This window comes from Pipistrellus hanaki (assembly GCF_964339955.1).
Source record: "Pipistrellus hanaki genome assembly, chromosome: 17".
Taxonomy (NCBI): Eukaryota; Metazoa; Chordata; class Mammalia; order Chiroptera; family Vespertilionidae; genus Pipistrellus; species Pipistrellus hanaki.
This window is the reverse complement of record NC_140519.1, coordinates 41,482,850-41,500,323: the sequence shown is the minus strand read 5'-3', so window position 1 is coordinate 41,500,323 and position 17,474 is coordinate 41,482,850. Positions and strand designations below refer to the sequence as shown.

At 42.6% G+C, this 17,474-nt stretch overlaps 2 protein-coding genes and 1 long non-coding RNA gene across 5 annotated transcripts in view; 1 reads left to right on the top strand and 2 right to left on the bottom strand.

The window, feature by feature from the left end:
* The window catches only part of LOC311611990, a 567,051-nt gene that overhangs the window by 305,298 nt on the left and 244,279 nt on the right, over positions 1-17,474 (bottom strand). The window lies entirely within an intron of this gene.
* The window catches only part of TSPYL5 (TSPY like 5), a 214,269-nt gene that overhangs the window by 57,263 nt on the left and 139,532 nt on the right, over positions 1-17,474 (bottom strand). The gene's annotated exons all lie outside the window — the stretch shown is intronic.
* The window catches only part of CPQ (carboxypeptidase Q), a 311,444-nt gene that overhangs the window by 222,606 nt on the left and 71,364 nt on the right, over positions 1-17,474 (top strand). For all 3 annotated transcript variants that reach the window (XM_084864576.1, XM_084864577.1, XM_084864578.1), the window contains one exon: positions 13,121-13,212. In XM_084864576.1, the coding sequence (XP_084720702.1) occupies positions 13,121-13,212 (92 nt within the window). The remainder of the gene's footprint in view (positions 1-13,120; positions 13,213-17,474) is intronic.

Genomic DNA, 17,474 nt, shown 5'->3' with positions numbered 1-17,474 from the left:
CCTTAAAAAAGCGTACCAGTGCTCCCAGTCCCGTCTCCCCCACCCCAAGCTGTGTTTGCTGGACCTCGTCTGCAGACCTCCCTGCAGGCCACAGGGGCCCCGAGGTCTTTAGCAGCTGGCTCTGGAATGAGAGGGGCTTCTCTGAAGAAAGGGGGAAATCTTCCATTTCATTTAGAGTTGTACACATTTTTCTGTGTGGCTTCCTTTTTGGTCTGGCACTGTTGTAACAGAAGCCGAGTGGTGGTTCCTTCAGCCGAGTCTTTGAGGGCCAGTGTCTGCCCACGGGGCCCTGAGCGGCTGCTGAAAGCAGGCCCACCCTGCAGAAATGCCCACAGGTACTGCCCAGCACAAAATGGCACACCCAGAAGCCACCAAGAACTTGTTTGCCTCCTGACCCGCGGTCTCATTTCCCCTAAAGAAGCTGTTTTCAAAACCGACAGTGTCCGTAGCCTGGTAATGGAAGGTCATGATTAACACACCAACGTGGGCGCAAGTCATGGGGCTCTCTTGACGCTGTCCTTAGGAAAAGCCTTTACTTACTCAAAAGAGAAAGCAAAGAACTATTTATAAGATGACAAGTGTGTATAAATGTTCAAAGTGGATTGTGGTTTCTCAAAAAAAAAAAAAAAACACACAAAAAAACACAAAAAAACACACACACACACACACACACACAGGCAGCCAGAACATAGTGGTGCGTTACAGTCTAAAGTGACCTAATTCTTGAAATAAACTTTATTCTGGGCAATGACATGTGGTTTTTTTTAGATAGGAGGGGGAATCATTGCTGCTGACAATAACAACAGGCTGTTTTTCTTATTTAGATGAAGGAAGGAAGCCACAGTTCGAATGCTGTAAAGGAGTAGTCTGCTTATTCAACGTTTCATGCCTGAGACCTGGTAGGCACTGAGATGCTCGCTCTGGTGCCGTTATTTAATGCCGAAATAGTGAAATCGTCCGGCTGAGATTAGATTAGGCAGCTGACTCCCAGTCCTCCGGGTTCAAGGCTCAGAAATAAATCAGCACTGTTAACCCTGCAGAACCCTGTGAACAGATGTCCGGCCGGGGTGTGGGGGTAGTGACCCGTCCTCTCTCTTTAGGTCCCTGTGATTTCCAAGCCTTGAGGAAAAGACATGACATCTCTAATTTTTTTAAAACCTCTTTTGTCATTTGAAGAATTTAAGAAACATTATTTGTGCAGAACAATGTGGTGTTTTGTGTCCCGTACAATGAAATAGAGTTAAGTGACGCGGTGGTGAGCCACGGTGGTGAGCGTGGGGAAGCTGGGTCCACGGCCCAGGAGGCTGTGTAACCATGTGCCGGTTTGTGCTGGGACATTTCAGGCTCTCTGTTTCTACAAATGTGTGCAGATGTCCCTTCAACTTGGGTCCAGAGGAAACCCAGTACCAAGGCAATAGCTCTTCCCTCAGACTGGGTTTCTCTGTTGTCAGGTTGTGTATGTGTGTGTGTTCATTTTATTCTTACATTTAATTTATTGGGGTGACATTGGTTAATAAAATTGTACAGGTTTCAGGTGTACAGTTGTACAATACATCATCTGTGTATTGTGTTGTGTGTTCACCACCCAAGTCAAGTCTCCTCCCATCACCATTTATCCCCCCCTTTATCTTCTATTTCCCCCACACCCCCTGTCCTCTGGCAATCACCATACTGCTGTCTATGTCTGTGTTTGTGACTGGCAGAGATAGCACTTTTGTCATTGGAGTCTTATGAATGTGTATCGCTTGACTTCATCTGCTCTCATCTTCATCAGATACCTGCGCCATGTCCCACAGGGCTAATCTATAGTGAGTCAGCCCCAGCCTAGTGGGCTCACCGAGGGGACCCACTGTGCAGGAGAATAGGCTTAAACCATGGGCTTATAGATCAAAGGGACCTGGGTTCAAGTCCTGCTTCTACTGCTATTATATATGTGACCGTGAGTGAGTTGCTTCATCCCACTAAGCCTCAGTTTTAGGATCTATAAAATAAGGAAAAAAATAATTAAAAGAACTAATTTCACATAAAGTGCTTAGTGTATTGCCTTAGCACACAGCAGGCACTCGATAAACACTAGCTCTCTTTTACTTTACCTCCTTAGCAAACAGCTCTATTCTCTGGTGAGTGTTCTGTTCTGTCATTGATCCGCATGATGTCTTGGGAGTCTGTCTGGTTGTATTTCTCACATAGCTGTGTCTTCACGTGCTGGCCTGGCTGGCTCTCAGGTCTCAGCTGCATACTGTCTTTTCTATGCCCTGGCTTTGGAGACCATCTGGCCCTGTGCACAGTGCATCCTTACTGTCCAAGGTGAAACCTCCCCAGCCACTCTGCATTGACAGCCACAGTGCAGCCAAGCACTGGAGCCCCAGCAGATCCGCCCCTGGGACTTGCTCTCTGTCTGCATCAGCCCTGTGCTAGTCTCAACAACCACAGTGCGCATGCTGATGCCTCAGAGAGCAGGGCCACACCGACACATTCATCTCTGGATTCTGGGATTCCATGTTCGACAGGTGCCAGCATTCTTGTGACTTTGTCCTAGACACTTTCCACCTCCCTCCCTCCAAGTCACATCTGATTTTCTCTTGTTGTGGAAGCTGGGCCTGAGGCGTGAGTGTGGTTTGCTGACAGCTGTCCCGACTGTGGTCGTGTTGGGAGGAGGCACAGAAAGAGGCAGAGTAAGGTGCCCACCTTTTTTCTCCAGTTTATGACAGTGTTATTTATGGTCACCCATTCCTGTTTAAGGAAATATTTATCTACTAGAAAAAAGTCTAATTCATTCTGTATATTCTTTAAAAGAAAACACAGTTTACCATCTGGCTTTCACCATCTAAAATGGGTCTTAAAAAATGTCTAAATCATCTATACCTGAGTCATTTTGTTCTCAGGATTTTCTTAATTCTTTTTTTTTTTAACATGTTTTTATTGTTTGAAGCATTACAAATAGTAATACATATGTCTCCTTTTAACCCCCTTGACTTCCCCACAGCCTCTTCCCCCCCGCCGCATACACCTTCACCTTCCCCCCCACCCTTGTCTTGTATCCATTGGTTATGTTTATATGCATGCATACAAGTCCTTCGACTGATCTCTTACATCTCCCCCCACCCCAAACTCCCCGATTTTCTTAATTCTTGATAAATTTTAATTCTTCCTTCCTTTTTCCCTCCCCTACCTTCACCTTTCTCCATCCCTCCCTTCCTTCCTCCCTTCCTTCCCTCATTAATTTATTCATCCAGTAAGCCAGGTGAGGGAGTCAGCCCTCTAAAGATAACAGAAGGTGAGACTGTTATCAGCGTGCTGTGCATGGCATGTAGTGGGAGCCGGGGATGGTGGTCCTCAAGGCCACAATGTGATTGTGAATAATTTCTGTGACCTGCAAGTAGCAGGCTGGTGGTGTTTGATTCACCGGCATGCTTTGTGTTGCCTTTGTACTGCTTTTTCTCTCCCCACACTTTGTGTTTATGTCAGTCCCCGTTTTCCTGGGGAAGGTTGCACTGGAAGTTCAAGGAGGGGTTAGAAGGTGGGGTCCTAGTGGAAATGGACATGAAGAGTTGAAAACAGGCCCTATCCGCTGCTCTGATGATGCCTCACGACTTAACTCTGATGACGCTGTACATGGCCGACCCGGTGAAACAAAAGTTAGAAGTTAGCTTTGTTTCTTATATGTCAGAGGATATTCTCAAGGTAAGGAGGCCTGAGCTGGGGTGGTCTAGTTGAAAAGGCACTGGCACTGGTTAAAAACAAAACAAAACAAAACTTGTATTCATGTGCAGCCTCTAGCATTTTTAGACTTTGTTTTCTTATCTGTACCTTGGGGATAATACCCCCCAGGTATTACAGTACTCCCACTATTATAGGATGATTGTGAAAATTAAGTGAGATAATGTCTGGAAAGATCTGAGCTCCATTTCTGGCAGAGTGGCAAGTACCCAGTAAATCCTATTCCCTTCTCTCCCCAGCCTCACCTCCTCCCAGTTGGCCCATTGTCTCTAACACAGTAGCAGTGGGAATGTAAATACAATACTTTCTCTATTATGTAATTGCTCTCCACCAATCTGTTCTTTGGTCATCATTCTGCTCTCCCTCCAGATCTATCCCTAAACTCAATTACAACTCTCCCTCCGGTATAATCTCCCTCTCTGCAGAGAACAGTGAAAACCTGATGTTTAGAAAATCATTTTTCCATAGAAGAAATTAATACCCTACAATGTTTTTATGAATTTCTGTTTTCCAACAGGATTTATTGTCGACACAACAATTAATGTATTTACATTTGGACCTCATTTTTCACAATACTCTTGACAGTAATATTTTCCCTGATTTGGGGGAAGCCCTGTGATTTTTGCGCGCAGAGAATGCATCCTGTTGATTTGTCTACTGGATGCTAGGCTTATAATTTTTTAGATTCAGTTCAAAAATTTCTGGAGCTCAGGTTCTCAAATTACAAGTCTTCAACCATATAAAAGGTATTATTCTCCTTCTTTCTCTCCCAATTATTTCAAGTTAGTGATTATGTTCAGACCCAGTCTTTTAAGACCTTTGTCATTCTCATTACTATTGATCTGGGTATTCCAGTGTCACTCGGCTTCTGAATGTTTTAGGGTCTTATTGCTTATCTCCATCAGCCTACGGAATGTCGTTCTTTGCATTGGTCCCAGCTCTCACCTTTACTGTCCAGAACATTTGCTCAACCAACTGTCTATAGGCCATATTCATGTCACTTTGTTTCTTTGAAAATTGGATAGTTTTAGGTAGAATTTGAAGGTCCTATTGTGGACCTCTGATATAGGGACCAAATACAGAAACTGTTCGTTTATATTTTCTGAAGTGAGAGTTTCACACACAAAAAAAATTTATTCACAAAGTTATATGCACCCCTATGTTCATTGCTGCATTATTCATGGTAGCCAAGACATGGAAACAACCTAAGTGTATCTCAATATGATTGGGTAAAGAAGATGTGGTACATATACAATGGAACACTACTCAGCTATGAGAAAAGAGGAAATACTGTCATTGTGACAACATGTTTGCATCTTGAGAACCCCATGCTAAGTGAAATAAGTTAGAAAAAGTCAAGACCCATAAGATTTCGCTCATATGTGGGATATAAAACTAAAAGCAACAAATGAATAAACAAGACAAACAAATGCATAGACACAGAGAACAGTGTGGTGGTTACTAGAGGGAAGGGGGTAGTAAAGGATAAAGGTGGTCAAATATATGATGACAGAAGATTTGTAAAATGCAATATACAGATGATGTACATGTGACTTATTTTCTGTACCTTTCAGTTTCCTTATTTGTAAATGGGGAAGCCAATATCATTTGCTTTGCAGAATTAAATGAGGTAGTGTTTCTAAAACTATATGAGATATTGTCTGGGAACATCTTAGTAGAGTCTCTGGTACAGTGCCCAGGAAATCTTGGTGCCCTCTCTCCTAGCTTGTGCTGAGTGTTGGCCATCTCTAAATTGGCATTGGTGACACTGAAAGTGCTTTTACCACCATAGCATTGCTGGCCTCCAATTCTTTTCTGTACTGCCTTTCTGTCCAACTTCTCAGTTCTATTCTTGAACCCGATTCAAGTCTCTCTTTCTGTGGTGTAACCTCATTTTCCATCCAGAGCAATCATAACTTGAGTTTTAAAAAAAAAATCAGTTTTCTTTGGATGAATTCAAAATGCTTACAATAATGATAATGGTGATGGACATGATGCTAAGAATGTTGTGGGAATTTCTTATTCTCCTTATCTTCTAGATTGTAACTTCCCTGAGTCAAAAGAGCATGTCTGCCTTCTTCAGCCCCGAATTCCTCAGTCCCTGGATCCGAAGTAATTGTTGAATGATTGAGTCTGATATTCTGAGTACCTTTGATTGTGCCATTTTATCATTCAGATTTCTGCAGTCAAAATTAGTATTTATTGATTTATGTGTTCACTTCTATTACAGAATTTTAGATTGTTCTTTTATGGAAGAGAAGTAATAAATGTATGCCTGTACATCCAAAGATAGATGAGGATGATGTTTTTAATAAGAATGAATGTGGTAATTTAATAGAAATGAGCTAGAACAGGACAGGAAATAATGCTCTTGAAATGTTAGTATCTACACAGGGGGAAATCTAGTAGGTTGATTTTAAGAGTTGAGGACAGGGGTCCTGGGGGAAATTCTGAGAATGGAGACATCCCATTCCTCCCCTCATTAAGCACAAAGCTCTGCATGGGTCCGGTTTCATTCCTTAGGTGGCTTACTCACCAGCTCTGAACACACCCCTGTGAGCTCGGCCCCAGGAGGGCAGCAGGTGAACTTGGGGAGTCTTACTGAGACAATCCCTGCGGTCTGAGGTGAATTTTTACAAGCTCCTGTAAATACTTACCGACTATTTAAAACTACTCCCTTACCCTCACAACTTATATAAATAAGGTGGGCATATGACCTGGAAAAGCCAAAGGTCAGATAGTCCATGACATTGGCCATGTAAGGTTCATCGATGTTGAAGCATTGAAATTGTCTTTAGAATACAAGTGTGTCTCACACTTCCCGTAATTGAGGAATGAAAATGTTTGACCTAAACAGCACTTCTGGAAGACCAAACACTCCTCTTGAGAAAATTCTAGTCCCATGTCCCTATGGAGAGGGCTCAGTATTTGCATTACAACACAACTTGGGCCCTATAGCTGCCATTTGGTGTGGAAAAGAGATCCCAGAAATGCTCTCCTCTCAGCTGCTTGCCGGAGATGTATTACTTTCTGATAATCCCCGATTCAAGTACAAACACACTCGTTCTTCCTCACACAGCGTGATCTTCACAAGAAATAAAATTTGAAGAATCATATTGGTGAGTGTAAATTTGTAAGAGAACTCTCGGTACCTGTATTTGATTTGCCATCATTTTCTTAAAAAAATTGTACTGTCAAACTCTCCCCAGTTGATGTTTTTTGCAATGTAGAACTCTTAACAAAAGTGTGATTCAGAGTTTAAATCAGTCATTAACCAGGCTTCTCGATTTCACCTTGCAGATAAAACACATCTAAATAATGGTAGGGGTGAAGAAATAGCATGTTTTAAAATGCCAACTAGATTAGGCTTCCGATCCATGCGTGATACTAACTTTATCTTCGAAATATATTGATGAAAGGGCCCCACTATCAGGCAATTTAAATAAGAGAAGCAAATGCACATATTGTAACTTTAATCAGACACTAGATATAAATTTAACATTTGTCTCACTCAACTAAAAGAAGGCTAAAGATTGAGTGTGCCTGTGTATAATTAATTATTTTAGCTGAATATGAGTAGAATGTAGAAAAATAGATATAGCATATTGCACACATCAAAACAACAGCGCTAAGATGAAAAGTTTGATGTGTATGTAGAAGCTAATATTTTCATACATAGTTGGTGGGAATATAAATTGGTGACCTTTCTTTAGGAAATATGTGATGTGTTTTAAGAGCCTTAAAAATGTTTATATTATTTAGATTCAGTATTTCTACTTTTAAGAACTTATCTTAAGAATAAAAAATCTTAAATGTTTGATAGTAGATAAATAAAATTAATCATTTTCAAATTATTGATTATAACAGGTAAAGGCCATATATACCATGATTTTAAGTAGAAAAAGTGGTATAAAACTATATATATATATATATATATATATATATATGTGTGTGTGTGTGTGTGTGTGTGTGTGTGTGTGTGACTATTTGCATGCATGTATATGAATACATTAATTTAAAAATTATAAGGCAATATAACGATGCCAATAGGTTATTTTTGTTTTCTAATTTTTTATTATTTTTTTCACTTTTCAATTTATTTTATGTATTATTATTGTGTTGTTGTTACTCCACACCAGAGAATATTTTTTCCATTGATTTTTAAGAGAGAGTAGAAGGGAGGAAAGATGGAGGGGAGGGAGGGAGAGAGAGAGGGGCGGGGAGGTATATCAATGTGAGAGAAACATATTGATTGGTTGTCTCTAGCATGAACCCCAATCAGGGTTGATGTCAAACCTCCAACACAGGTACATGCCCTGACTGAGGATCAAACCCGAGACCCTTAGGTGTGTGGGCTGGCACTCTAACCTCTGCACAACACTGGCCAGGGCTTAGTTTTCTACTTAAATTTGAAAGAAGGATAATATGTATATCGTTCTTATAATCAGAAAATATATCGAAGTAAAAACTTAAAGAGAACTGACAGAATTTAAAATGCAAATATCTATAATTTAATATAACTAGCTGATGGAAGGATTTCTAATATATATATAATTATATATATATATATATATATATATATATATATATATATATATATATATAATTATCATCACGAGCTCTTGATGTACTAAATTTTGACTAGACCTATCTGTGCTACAAAAGTAGGTAAATGTAATAGCAGCCCAAGCACATGTAGACGTTAACACAAATCTGAGTATCTAGGGTCTAGGCTATGGGGTCTTTTCACCTGTGTAATTCGGCTTCAGTTTTACATAAAGAGCATATCCTAGCAACTTTATAAACTCTGGAGGCACGACTATGCTTTAGATAAAATGAAGAGGCCACAGATTTTATTTATACTTAGTATATAAATATAGTCAGTCAGCCAGGATTATTAAAAAGAGAAATGAGTCTTAGGAAATTAACAGTCCAGTGGGGAGATGAGCATTTAAGTGTCTTTGAAAGTGGAAATAAGAGGTATGTATGAAATTGCAGAGGAACACTGAGAAATGGGTAACCAACTTCACCCTAGAGGTGGGGGAACCTTCCCAGGGAAAGTAACGTTAGAGATGGGTTTTGTTGAGTGAATAGGAGTTTTCCAGATGGAAACAGGGAGGGTCGTTCTAGATAGGAAAGGAGCATGTACAAAGAGCCAAAAATCTGAGGTAGACTCGCATGTTCGGGGCCCGGTAGGAAATGTGATGTGACTGGAATGTGGGCTGAGAGGCAGAAGCAGGAGATAAGAGTGGAAAACAGGGCTAGGGCCATCCTGGTAGTTACAGTCCTTCTACTTCAGCAATGATTAATTGTGATTTTCCTGGCTAATAGGATCCTAATCATTATAATGAGGTAGGATTCTACATTCTGCTCCCTTTGAATTACGGAAATAACTGTTATGACCTGTTCCACCAAGTAGGCTATAAATATGATCCTATCTCTTTAATTACTTTACAGTTCATTATCCCAGCCTTCCAGGCCTTATTGGCAAAAAGTACATTATCTGCTCCTGAGACCCTCCCACTGCCTCTGGAGGGTCCATGAACCCTGGGGCTTTCCTCGGACGAATAGCTAGTCTCTCCCCCTGTTCCCCCCCACACACACATACACACCTGCAGCAGAAAAATGCACGTGACTACTGTCCCCTCTGGCAGAATATAGAATCCTATTCTAAAACTTTGATTCATGTGCTTGCCTTGAGCCGGTGCTGTACGCCCAGGAGCCAGGGCCACAGTTTGAAACACGATGACTCCACCAGTTCTACTACCAAATACAATTCGCACAATTCACTTCATATTGCACTGTGTTGCTATGGTTATTTTTGCTTTATTATTGTTGTTATTTTATATACTTAAAATTCTTAGCTTTTAAATCTAGTTTGGATTTGAGAGTCACAATATGTTATCATTTAAAATTGGTCAACATAGATCGCCTTATATTAACTTTGTGCAGTTTTCAGATTTATCAAGCGTTTTTACTTTATCGCGACCACAAGTTGAGAACCACTAGCAGGGTCGCCTAAGACCATTGGAAAACACAGATATTTACATTACGATTCATAACCGTAGCAAAATTACAGTTATGAAGTAGCAACGAAAATAATTTTATGGTTGGGGGGTCACCACAACATGAGGAACTGTATTAAAGGGTCAAGGCATTAGAAAGGTTGCGAACCACTGGTCTAGGCATTGAATGAAGTCCCATGTATTCCTTTTGGGTTTAGGGACAATGAGAATGTCACAGGGGAGAGAGATTTGGGAGCCTACTCAGGTTTTTGCTTAACCACTGGCTTCCTAACCTTTCACCTTGAATCTGGAGTCGGTGCTGGTGTTCCTGCTGATGGGACCTGTGCTTCTCAAGGGCTTGAAGGTGGCGCTGTTGGTCTTTTCGGGCCAGCCATGCATTCACAGCTATGCTGTTGTTTGGAGCTTTAGCATTCCTTGTTTCAATGGGCTGCTTCTATCATTTTGGTGGAACATCATTGGTCACCTGGCTGATCTGGATGTGAAGGAGACTAATTCTGTATGGTAACGCTTTTTAAGTGCAACACCAAATCTTCGGGGATATTCATGGCATTTTCTTTTAAAAACTAATTTTTTAAAACCCGTGCTAACTGCCTCTTGGTCTTTATTTAGAGCAGTTGTCACCAACCTTTCAGACCTCACAGGCCTCAGGTTGACAACCGCTGACTCAGAGAATTCCACCATTTTAATGACTTGGTGCTGTTTTGCTGATAGGTACAGAGCTATGTAAAGAGAAGGTACATTCCCCCCTTTTTTACGGATCTGAAAAATGTTTGGAATTTTCATTTGCTGTACTTTATTCTGTCTAATATTTTTCTGTGTTGCCAGCTAAGTGTCATTTGATTTAAACTGACATTAAACACACTTCTTGTAGACGAACCAAATGTTATGATCTCTAGCTACACTGATTAGATTTCTCCCTGCAGCAGTTTAAGTTGGTGCCATGAATGTGGTGAGCAGGTGGTTTGAGGGGAGCAAGCAGTGGACAACGGGGGGTTCTTTTTCAGCAGGCATTTGAATGCCCTTGGCAGGCGTCCTCTCTGAGTATTTAGATTCCCCTCTCCCATTGGGTCAAAGTGTGTGCTCTGTGCTTGGATAGCCATTATGTAGATTCATAATTCATTTATCAAATTTCTATTACAAGCCAAGCTCAGGATAGTCTTACACACACTCCCATCTCATTGAATCCTCACAGCCATCCTGTGAAATCATGATGGCTTGGCCTAGAATATTCTCTCCTGTCTTCAGTGTAGGAGGCAGTAGTCTGGCTAATTCAGTTTCCAGTGATTCCCCGGCAGGTGCCTGACGAGAGCAGAGCTCAGCAGACCGCCTGCCTTGCTTGCCTTTGGGAGTGCACCAGCGGAGGGCTTTTAGGAGATGTGGCTGGGAATGTGCTGGAGGGCTTTGGATTTTATTCTCACTTGGACACCAAGGTTTGGGTTCATTTCTTCATTCATGAACTCTCCTTAGGGCACCTACTGTGTGCCAACACCCGAGGCACTGGGGGCATCACAGTGAGTCAGAAAACACCAACTCCTGTCTCCTAGAGCAGTGTTTCCCAACCTTCTCTCATGATGAGAATCACCTGGTGGAGTTGTTAAAACAAAGATTCCTGAATCCCAACTAAGAAGTGCTAAACTAGAATGTTTGAGAACATATAGGTAAAATTGCATACCTAACTTAGTGCTCTGTATATAAAATCTGTCTTAGAGCACTAGTTAAGTATACAATTTTACCTATATGTTCCCAAAAATTCTAGTTTAGCACTTCTTAGTTGGGATTCAGGAATCTGTGTTTTAACAACTCCACCAGGTGATTCTCATCATGAGAGAAGGTTGGGAAACACTGTCCTAGAGGCTTACATACAGTCTGGCTACCGGGGTTTTGAGCAGAGAAAGGAGGTGATCTGGTTTAAGTTTAAAAAGCGCCTCCTGGCTGCATGCGGAGCGTCACCTGCAGGGAGGCGAGGACCGTGGCGGGGGGGGCCCCTTAGGAGCCACTACAACAATCCAGGCGAAAGAGCGGGGTGCTCGGACCAGTGTCCTGGCAGAGGGAGGAGTTGGGTTCCAGGCGGACTTAGAAGAAAACACCAGTGGGATTTGCTGAGCAACTGGGCGTGGAAACGGCTTGCCCAGGCTTTTCCTGCGTCCTAAGCCTGTGCTTTGCGAATAATGTTAAAATCCTCAGGTGTCAAGTGGCTTCACAGCGATATTCAATTTGGTGACAAAAGTAGCTCATTTCCCGCTCCTTGGCCCTGGGCTTATGACAGAATGTTGTTGGTGCTGGGGAGGCAGGCCGTCGCTCTGTTCCCCGGGAGCACTATCAGCGGCTGCGGTCGAGCAGCTGTGGCCTTGAAGGCCGGGGCGGCACTGGCATGGATGTCCTTGGGATGTGCAGTGCGCCCAGCTCAGAGCCACTCACAGCCTTTCCCGGGGGCTCCCCGGGGTGAGGCAGGAGGGTGGATCCTCATTAATAAGACTGAAAGCCCAGCCTCCTGTTCTTCTGCCTGTGCTACTGCTCTGAAGCATCCTGAGGGCTGGCTCAGGCCAGGTTTTAATTCTTGGTCACGAATTGGGATGTCAGTGCATTGTTTTCAAGTTTGAGAATGAGAGCGTCCTTGTAGTTAGCTTTTCCTGAGCAGTCACTGTCCCTCAAAAACGCTTCTACGTGTCAGTAACTTGGACAGCTCCACGATACCAATGTGTATTTCCCACGTCAATGGAATTGCTACCAAGCTGTGTACGTGGCAATAAGGCGAGCAGAATGTTATCCTCACTCAGTTCATCTTCATTGACCTCATGTGAAGGGCCTCATAGTTCCACGCTGGAGAGGAAAATGTGGGTAAACATGAAGGGTGCCTCTGCTTGGCAGTGACTACATTGCCGAGAACAGCACGGGCCGCTCGCTGATGTAGGGGGTGGGGATGGGGGCGGGGGTATTAGACTAAGAAGCAATTCCCTGCACACCTTATCTTGAAACCTGTTAAATGGGTTGGTTTCAGTTCATCGCTGGGAGCCCCACGAACTGCCCGAAGTCCTCCTCACTCCCTGCATTTGTCTGTGGCCTGCCACCACTGGACACTGGGTCTTGTGGGGCAGGATGTCCAGTGAAAGATGTGATGAGAGGCTCTGACTTCCTGGCCCGCAGGCAGTGGTTGCACACCCCTTTCTGCCTTCACCCGCCCAGAGACCAGCCCTGCGGGTGCTCCTTTCCTGTGTCAGTCACGCTGAGTCAGGCAGCCACACCAGCGAGAGAGGAGTGTGCATGCCTCTGGCTCCTTGCTGCCTCCAGGATGCAGATGAGAGGCCTTGCCATCTAAAAAAAAAAAAATTTTTTTAAGTCAACTGAGGGATCACGTATTTTGTTATTTTCCTCAGGGCTGCGTCCAAAGAGGACTCTCCGGTTGGTGCTCTGGACTGCGGAGGAGCAGGGTGGAGTCGGTGCTCTCCAGTATTATCAGTTACACAAGGTGAGAGCAGCCCCACGGCTGGGCTTTTCACGTGAGATACGGCGCAGGTAACAATGCCCTCTTTGACCTAAGAATTGTTACATGTACACCCCATGGGATCATTGCAAGCTCCTGTTCCCGAGGAAGTTCCCCCATCAGAGCAACCTGTGGGCCTACCAAAAATAACTACCATGCTGACTTTATCACCACAGATTGGTTGTGCCTGCTCTTGAACTTCATATACATGAAGCCATTCAGTGTGTACCATATAGTATGTACCATATAGAAGCCAGATGAAGACTATGATTTTTTGTGGTTCATCATATTGTGCTAACAGTGGTCTATTGCTTTCTACTGTGAAGTAGATTTGTGTTGGACGCATGTAACACAACGCTTTTACCCATTCTCCTGTTGAGGGCATTTGGTTGTTTCCAGTTTGAGCTATTAGGAATAAGGCTGTTATGGACATATTTATACAAATATTTTGGTGGATGTAGGCAATTATTTTTTTGTTTCCAGTTGCTGATGTATGTCTAACCTTGTTAGAAACTTCCAAAGAGGTGGAGACTGTCCCGCCTTCCATTTCCACCTGCAGCATATGAGGTGCTCCCCATCCTTCCCAATACGCCGTACTGTTAGAGTGTTTATTTCTGGCCGTTCTTGTGGAAGTAACATTTTAGTATTTTTCAAGGTACATTTCTGAAAATTATCCCTCCACTGCTAATGTCATCTTTCTTTTCCCTTTCCTGCTTCCTTGCCTTAAGACTAGTACCATTGATCAGACTGTCAAACCTCAGAGGGAACGTAGGGGAGGGTGGGGGTAAGGGGGAGAGATCAACCAAAGGACTTGTATGCATGCATATGAGCCTAACCAGTGGTACGGACAACAGGAGGGTGGGGGCATGCATGGGGATGGGTTTGGGATGGGAATGGGGGGATGAGGACAACTATGTGATACCTTAATCAATAAAGAAAAATTTAAAAAAATTAATAAAAAAAAAAAAGACTAGTACCTTCATTCTGTGCCCTGCCTTGTGACTTAAGAAAGGCCGAAGGCCTTTTCTTCCTGCATGAGGCTTGTGGGCTGCTAATGGTTAGAGTGGCCTTATTTCAAGTTGGAGGAACACCTGGAAGGAGCAGGACATCGAAATAAATGCCATCCAGCTCGTAACCAGAATGGACGTGCTAGGACATAGACTTCACTCACCTGGCGGCTGGGGCTGCGGGAACTTCCCTGAGCCTGAGAGACTGAGGAGGGATTGATCCCAGAAGGATGTGGAGAGGGAGATTTCTCTTACACCTTACAAAGGGTGACCCTAGAAAGTGTGTGTGTGTGTGTGTGTGTGTGTGTGTGTGTGTGTGTGTGTGTCAAAAATCCCTTTGTGTTATTCTTTCTTTATGAAATTGTTTTACAAAAATGTGGACGCCTTTACCTCTTTATTGGTTAAATTCAGCTTGTACTACGAAGGAAATGTCACCACATATAGGAGGATGTCATGGTCCTCTAGTGATTTTTAGGACTTTACTTATCGAAGTGGAATTTAACTGTAGAATTAAAAAACATTACAAGTTATTTTATTGAATTTTCAAGTCGTGAAGAAAATGAGTGCAGTCCAAATGCCATTTGCCTAATCTCCTTCTCATGGGAACAATGTCTCTTTCTTTTCTACTTTCTTCTCTATCCTTGAAGGAGAGCAGGATGTAATTTCTCATGTCCTGAAATGTATAAAAGAAGAAGAAAAAAGAAAAAAGAAAAAAAAAACACCCTAGAATAGTTTCCACTGGATTGCGGACATTTTTAATCCTTTCCATTTTAAGCAAAAATATGATCTGGCATAATTAGAATGAGTCAGGTAATCTGGCCTGGAGAAAGCCTCATTACACAAGATAATCAAATAAAATAGATTGATATGTTCTATCTGGCATGAAAAATATTTTAACCTTTTTCTGATGTATTGCACAAACCACTGGCAATTGAATTACAGGGACTACGAACACTACTGTATTCTGGTAGTCATTAATAAGGGCAATATTTTAAATAGGCATTATTAAATGAGGGATGGGATATATGATCACTCTAAACACATCAGTTTATCCTAGCCAAGTCTAAATCAGAAAACGTTAAAAAGGAGTATGTCCAATATTTTGTCAGCATTTCTTACGAGGCAATGCTTAGGAACAAAATTTCTCTTTACTTATGTAAATATACAAAAATGCTAGCTTCTTTTAGTAGTGAACATCTTGCCAACACTCTAGCCCACATTAGGTTCACGTTTCACTCCAAAATAAAGGAATAGGATAGAGATGCTTGTACAACTCATCCATGTTATCTGGGCACATGGCTTCCTTAGATTTTATTTCACTGACCCATTGCCTCTGTACATGTTAATTTAGCGACAGTGACACTGCTGGAATGAGAACAGTTTTGTACTCTTCTGCAGCTCTGGTTGTAAAAATAATAGCCCTGATATACACATTCAGCATAATTGTGTCTGGACTATGTCTCCAGAGCAGCCTGCCTTATATTGTTAATGTCCCGTGCAATATAGACATACTAATCAGAGGTTATTGTTTCAATCATTACTGCTGGGCTTTTATGCATCCTGTGTTTTTCTGTCAGTGCCTAGATATTTGCATTAGTCTATAAAGCACAGCACGAATTGGATTAAATTTTATTTATCTCAGTGTATTCTTGGTCTTGAGCCCCTTATAGTTCCAACATTCTCATAATTTCTATAGCATACCTGGGAGCTCTTTGGGGTCTTATTAGAATTTGTGGATTTATTATTTTTTAAAGAGGCCTGTGTTTTGCATTTGTTTGCATTCTCCTGTGTAGAATTCCATCACGAATACGGGACTTCTGAGTTGTGTGTGGGGAGGGATATCTATATGGAGATGCATGGCATCCTGGGAGAGAGATCTCATTACATTATGACGGGCATATTATGCCACCTTCCGAATGAACATACTTAGGCTTCGACTCCTGTCTTTCCTTTACCTCTCTTCAGAAGGGTCCTCCTTCACTAGTTTTCATTCTTTTTTCCATAGAAAAGAAAAGAAAAAGTTCAAAATAAAAAGACTAGCTGTGAGAACTAGAATGGACTCTCTCCATGTTCCTGGGGCCTTGTCTACAGTTGTGGGCATATCTATCAGCTCCCTGTGGCTTCAGATCACAGTGGTGCTTGGCTTGAGCATTTGGTTGCAGCCCAGTACACCCAAAGAGCAATGTCCTGGCATCTGTGCCACCATTACTATCCCAAGTAAGGCAACTGGCTTTCAAGGTTGGTTCTGACAACACTGTGCCAAAGCACTGGGGTTAATTGTGAATTTTTGTATTTAACATCTTGTCTCATTTATTCTCCATCCCGAAACCATGAAGAAGAATGTCAGTTCATGGCCAGCCTTTTTTACCAGCTTACTAGAGGTTGCCTACGAGACACGAATGGCTTGTCTCAGTGCCTGCTGTTGCCGACCTGGTCCTGATCTGATGCGGAAGGACCCTAGCATATTTAGTGCACAGGCTTTCCAAGGAAGCCAGATTGGCACGCAGGAGACCCAAATCTGAGTTGAGGTGTCATGCATTAGGCTCACACATGACCTTATATGGGTCCAAGCCTTTGGGCCTAAATTGTCCCATCACATACACTCTGATCTTTACAAAGTTAGAGTCAGCAAACCTCTTTTGAATCACCTGCACTCTGTTTTCTTCCTTCCATCTTCGAAATCAGGGGTTGGCACACCTTTTAAAGAAAGGTCCAGATATATATATTAAATATGTTAGGATTTCAGGCTGTATGGTCCCCCTGCTGAACTCTGCCATCGTAGTGGAAATTAGTCAAATACTAGACAAATGAGCTAGGCTATTTTCCAATAAAACCTGAGGGGGAGGGAGTGAGGGAGGATAAAGGGGCCAGGGAGAGGGGACAGAGGAGGAGGATGAGGAAGAGGATGAGGAGGAAGAGGAGGAGAAGGAGGAGGAGGGAGGAAAGGTGGAAGGGGAGGAGAAAGGGGGGAGGAGTTGTGTGTGGGGGGGATATCTATATGGAGATGCATGTCAGCCTGGGAGAAAGATCCCATTACATAATATGCCACCTTCCGAATGAACATGCTTAGGCTTTGGCTCCCCTCTTTTCTTTACCTCTCTTCGGAAGGGTCCTCCTTCACTAGTTTTCATTCTTTTTTCCATAGAAAAGATTTGCCACTCTGTTGACTCCTGTTTTAAATACTTATTGGGAAGAAGATTAGAGAACGGTCTTCTGAAGCCGTTCCCAGTCTCACAGACA